The 6,041-nt window shown below is 37.1% G+C and overlaps 1 protein-coding gene across 1 annotated transcript in view; it reads left to right on the top strand.

Annotated features, from left to right (window-relative positions):
- Positions 1 to 1,681, top strand: part of pax4 (paired box 4) — a 6,392-nt gene extending 4,711 nt beyond the window's left edge. Inside the window, exon 10 of the mRNA XM_008292770.1 lies at positions 1,401 to 1,681. Within this exon, the coding sequence (XP_008290992.1) occupies positions 1,401 to 1,681 (281 nt within the window). The remainder of the gene's footprint in view (positions 1 to 1,400) is intronic.
- Positions 1,682 to 6,041: the final 4,360 nt, after the last annotated feature.

Raw genomic sequence — 6,041 nt, 5'->3', positions numbered from 1 at the left:
TTCCAACTTGACTCAGGCAGCGAAGAATATTATTGATAACTTCACGCTGATGCCCCGAGATAGGCTATTTTATTTTTATTTTATTGATTTATTTATTTTTTTAAAATATGAATTTAGTTGGGCTGCAAGGTTGGTCAGTGGTTTGCACTGTTGCCTCGCAGCAAGGAGGTCGCTGGTTCGTGTCCCAGTGAGGACACCCAGGATCTTTCTGTGTTTAGTTTGCATGTTCTCCTCATGCAGTGTGGGTTCTCTCCAGCTTCCTCCCACACAGTCCAAAGACAGGTTGAGGTTAATTGGTGATTCTAAATTGTCTGTAGGTGTGAATGTAAGTGTGCTTGGTTGTCTGTCTCTAAGTGTAGCCCTATGATAGACTGGTGACCTGTCCAGGGTGTCCCCTGCCTTCACCCTAAGTCAGCTGGGATAGACTTCAGCCCCCCATGACCCTAGTGAGGATTAAGTGGTGTATAGATAATGGATGGATGGATGGATGGATGGATTTTATTTTACTGTGATTTTACAGGAAATTGTGTTGTATTACTATATTAAACACATTGTCACGGATTTCACTGGTTAATTGCTAGTAGAGATGATAAAATATAATTACACAAAAAAACTAATATGAACTAAAATGGTGGGGCACACTGTAAAAACAAAAATCAGTAAAAAAAAACAAAAAAAACAAAACAAAACATTGTGAACATTTGGCAGCAAGGACACCAGAAAAAGTAAGTGTGTACGCATCTTTAAACACGTGTGCATTAGTAGTTTTTTTCGTGTGATTTTGCGAGATATGATCTTTAATTTAACAAAACAGGAGAAAAAAATCTGTAAAATAACAGTTTAAAACATTATTTATCATTTCTCATTCCTCACTATGTGTAGATATATTTTCTTTAAAACAAAGGCTTTAAATAATATCTAGAAATTAAAAACGTTTTGCTGATATGAATTTAGAATGAAATTGATTTTTTGGCTAAACTATAAAAGAACAAATTACCATTTATGAACATACAGACTGTTGATGTTGACATTACAGTTTTAATTGTTTTTTTTCCCTAAATGTAAATTAATATTTTTTTCAGTGATTTTAATAGATATTTTCTGTAATTTAATGAAACAAAATTAGTATAATAATAATAATACTAATAATAAAATATCCCAAACGGTAAATTGTTCAAAGCATTACAGATAAAAACAGTTTTAATAAATGTTTCACAGTGTAGATGAGTCAATGTTTGTGTCTGACTGGTATAAATGTGATTATTCATGTGATGCTGCCCTTCTATGCTGTTCCTACACTTACATACCAGTAAGTTGCTAATAAATGTGTCTTTTTTATGGTGAAAGGTAAACTAATTATTATTATTTTTCTTTCTTTTTTTCTCAAATTCAACATACAGGTATGGGGACTTGTGAAAGTCTGCCATCCATCTCCATCCCACCTCCGTTCCTCCGTCAGCCGAGTGACACGTTGACCCAGAACATAGATCCGACTCCGTTGTGCTTCCACAGAGACAGATTCACTTTCCCCCTGGTTCACCACCACTCAGAAACGAGGACATCCCTCCCTTTGGCAGCTGAGGCGATAAGACAGGACGGCCTGCAGTGGAACCAGCAGCCTTTTATTTGGACCAATGAGAGGTTTCTGTTCACCCAGGATCCATATCGCTATCTGGACTGAGAGAACACATTTGTGACATCAGTGAAGAAAAGAAGCTCAGTTTCTGGACTGCAGGGAACCACTGCGGCCACTAGAGGGAGACAAAGGACTGACGTTATAATCTTGTTTCTTTTTTTTTTTCCTGCAGCTTCACTCATCACCTTTCCCTGACTCTTCACTCTTTAAGTGCTATTAATAAGGAGCAACAAGAATTTGTTTATTAAGTATTACACGCGAGAAAAAGGTTCTCGTCATCTTTGATTGGCTAAACGGGACAATTAAATGAATCCACTCAACTTTCTTGTAAAGAAGACAGAGTTAATGCAGATGAATAAAGCTGAGCAGATAAGATGATAGTAAACCTTTTATTAGCGGCGATGCTTCCAGGAAATAGAGTGTTATTTGCCAAAGTGTGATTAATCCAATAAACACCGGGGGTCCATTTTTAGAAGGTACATTTAGTGCAGACGGAGAATATTGAATAAATAAATCATATTTTGAGAATAACTTTTAATGCCGAGCTCCAATCGCGAATCCGGTCGTTCGTTTCATGTCCGAGGACTTGCTGACTGCAACATAAATCGCAGCTCCACGGATCATTTAAGGTTACCACATGATGATATGGATGTTATCTCTTTTATAGTCTTGGCCTCGCTTGTTTGTTTAAGTGCAGAACGAGGTTAAGGCAACCTTCCAGGATTTCCGTCCAGAGCGAGCCAGTGGGGAGATTCTATAAAAGTATAGCTTCAAAAACGGCTAAACATGACTCGATATCTGCTTCGCTCGGTATCACTTTTTATGAGAGCAACAGGGCAGAGGCATTGAGTTCCTTTGTATCCCTTTACTACAGTGAAGAGACAGTAAGACTCGCAGTTTTTTGATAATTGGCCTCCGGGGGAAGAGATCGGGATCAGAATGCAAACAGCTTGGTCAGCAGCGTGGAAGCGGCCTACTGGCAAAATGACCCTCGTCGGAATATAACGCCGTGAAGCCAGACAGGTAAATGACATCTCCACATGACAGCGGACGGAAGCGTTGTGATTTCTACTCCAAATTTCTTTTTTTTGTATTTTTATTTTTTTAAAATTTCATTGAAATGTTCTCTAACGCTGTATAAACTGAGACCAACTTTAGCATCGCTGAAAGCGCTCAAGGGTGAAACCAACTGCAGTGGAAAGTTCCAAAGTACATTCACTCCAACGCTGTACTGACATCTTTCAAGGACTTTGAGTATTTCATGCAACTTTATACTATATTTAAGAGACAAATATAACTTTTTTTTTACTACACTACATTTTTTTGACAGCTCTACTTGTTACTTTAACGGTTTGGAATTTGCATTGAAAATCCATTTTTTATGGATTGTGTGGATTCCAGCCTTTTTTGACTGTTCTCAGTTCCACTAAAAAGAAACATTTTCCGTGTAAACTCTTCACCTCGTTTCATAACTGTTTTAATTTTCCCTGATGTAAAATTTTTTTTTTAAAAAGGCCCAAAATATGAATGCAGATTTGTGGATATTAATCATCAATCAGTATCAAGTCTATCAGACAAAGGGCCATTTTTTTGTAGATGGAGCATTTTTCCTTTTCATATTTTGAATAATTTTCAGTTTATTTTTCATTTAATTTGTGAGAGAGTGTATTTCTGTTGTTGTATCACTTGTTTAACTTAACCCTATTCAGGACTTTCATGTTGCCATATGTAGAAGGTCTTTCAGGGTCCACTGGACCCAAAGAAAGAATATCCATCCATCATCTATACACCGTTTAATCCTCACTAGGGTCGTGGGGGGCTGGAGTCTATCCCAGCTGACTCAGGGTGAAGGCAGGGGACACCCTGGACAGGTCGCCAGTCCATCGCAGGGCCACACATAGAGACAGACAACCAAGCACACTCACATTCACACCTACGGACAATTTAGAATCACCAATTAACCTCAGCATGTTATTGGACCTTTTGGGAGGAAGCCAGAGAACCCGGAGAGAACCCACGCTGCATGGGGAGAACATGGATACTCCACGCAGAAAGATCCAGGTGTCCTCACCGGGACGTGAACCTTCTTGCTGCGAGGCAGTGATGCTAACCACTGATCCACCTTGCAGCCCTCCAAGAAAGAATATGTGCAAACTATTTGCTAGACTTTTATTCTATGTTAAAAACATTTTCTGATAAGTTGACGTATTTGTGGTTCCAAATGCATGACAAATGTCCCTCTTTTTATATTTAAATAAAATCTTAAAAATAAAGAAAAACAATACCTGTCACCTAAACCAAATGGCCTGGGGTCCAAAAGACCCCAAAAGTCCTGAACAGGGTTAAAGATCTGAATGCTTCTTGCTCCACTGATTACACACAACTGCTATTTTTAACCTTAATGTCACAATCTGACACAAATATTAATCTTACATCTGGAGCGTTTAGTATATCTTATCTCATGTTGAGCAACAAGCAAGAGTTTGCTGAAAAGCGCATCCAAGTTCCACCGTCTCTAACGTCTGGGATGTCCAGATTTGTTATCCAAATGTTTCTTAAGGCATGTTATTATTTATGCCCATCACCGGCCGTATGGATGACCCCTGTTGCTTCAGCCACTTAAGAATATTTATTATACACCAGAATTTGCTTCTCGGACTGATGTAAGGACCCAACTGCCAAAAACAGAGTAAACAGACTCCAGACAGAGAGTGTGTTTCTGGCATGTTCCTCACATCATTACACAGAGGGAAATGTCAAGAAAGGGAGGTGGAGAACGCGGCGCAACGTAATGTCAAGTTGTTTATTAAAATAGGAATAATACAAAGGCTACAAAAATGTCATTAATATAAAACAACTCACTAGCACAAAATAGCAGCTGTTACATTTACAGTTTACAAACCTATAAACAGAAGGATCATGTAATAAAAATACTTAAGTATGATATTTACAAAAATTACAAATTGACATTTACAGAACGTATGAGGCTATTTACATGAAAGGTAAATTAAATAACAGTCGCGACACCTCGAGAGGATGTTTGACAAGAAAGACGGAGAAATTTACAAAAACAATTATGTGATCTGCCACGAGAATATTTGGCATTTGGTTTCACCTGTTTATTCAGCCAATGACCTTTAACGAAGTTTCCGTCCTTCAAACTGACGCTTCACAGACTTTTACTTTGGTTGTAAACTGTGCAAGAACTCAGAGGACAGAGTTTACACAACTATGAAATACACTAGGGATGCACCATGTGGGATTATTGCTGATGCCAAAGTTATTCTGGCAAATTGCAGACGATGATATGGGCATGACTGCAGAACATTAAGACTTTATTGTATTGCACTGTGGAAAAAAAACAACTTTTTAAACATAATTAACTCTATTTTTTTGGACCAAATTACAGTTTTTTGTTTAGATGTTTTTTTTCTTTTTTTATTCCATTACAGATAATATCTAGTAAAATCACTGAAATCTAATTCTTTTACAATGTGTGGCCATAAAATGATGCTCTTTTACTGTATTTAAAAATCTAAACAAACAAACAAACAACAGATATCTTCTGTGATTATCATAGTTTTTGCAGTTTTTAAACATTTAAGTATTCCACCTTTTTTTGACTTAATTTTTCTGGCACCTTGCTGTTAGATTTTCTTTTGCATTGTCCTTGTTAGTTTTTTTAATTAATTAATTTTTTTTTTTTTTTTTACAGTGCTCTTATTTTGAAGGCCCACATGATCTAACGAATGCTTTTCAAATGCAAGAGACAACCACTATCACATATTAACACATACCATACTTTTTATGTAACATTTTTCCAGAAACCTGTAAAGTTTTAGATGGAAACCATCTGCCTGTTGATGTTTGTTTTGGGCTGATTGTGATGTTTCATTTTAGAGCGTTTTTGCGTCCATCACTGATGATTCTAGCGATGTCATCGTGCATCCCTATCGTATACGGTTCCTTTTTTCTAAAGAAGGATCATGAACACTAACCAAATGACTCCCTCTCTAACAGGAACGTACAATCCACTGTCTTCAACCCCAACAATGTCTTCATTTTTTCCCCTCATTGTTGTTCCTCTATTGTACCAGTTTCCATGTGATATTCAGAGCTCTTGAACTAGATCTGTGAATCATGACTTCATCTACTTGTAACTGTGACATCAGTCACTGGGCTTCAGAAATTGTGGAAATCGGACTCTCGTAAGCTAAACAAATATTTAAACACTGACATGTATCAAAACCCAGTTGTGTCATATTTGTTCCTCACTGACTGGGCTTCACTTTAATTGAATTAACTGTGTATGAACTTTTTTATTTTGTTTGTTTATACAGTCTAATGACATTATGAGCATGTTGTAATAATTTTTTCATGCCTTTATGACTAAATCGCACATCTT

This window comes from Stegastes partitus, unplaced genomic scaffold (assembly GCF_000690725.1).
Source record: "Stegastes partitus isolate 25-593 unplaced genomic scaffold, Stegastes_partitus-1.0.2 Scaffold831, whole genome shotgun sequence".
NCBI lineage: Eukaryota > Metazoa > Chordata > Actinopteri > Pomacentridae > Stegastes > Stegastes partitus.
This window is presented reverse-complemented; position numbering and strand designations above follow the sequence as displayed.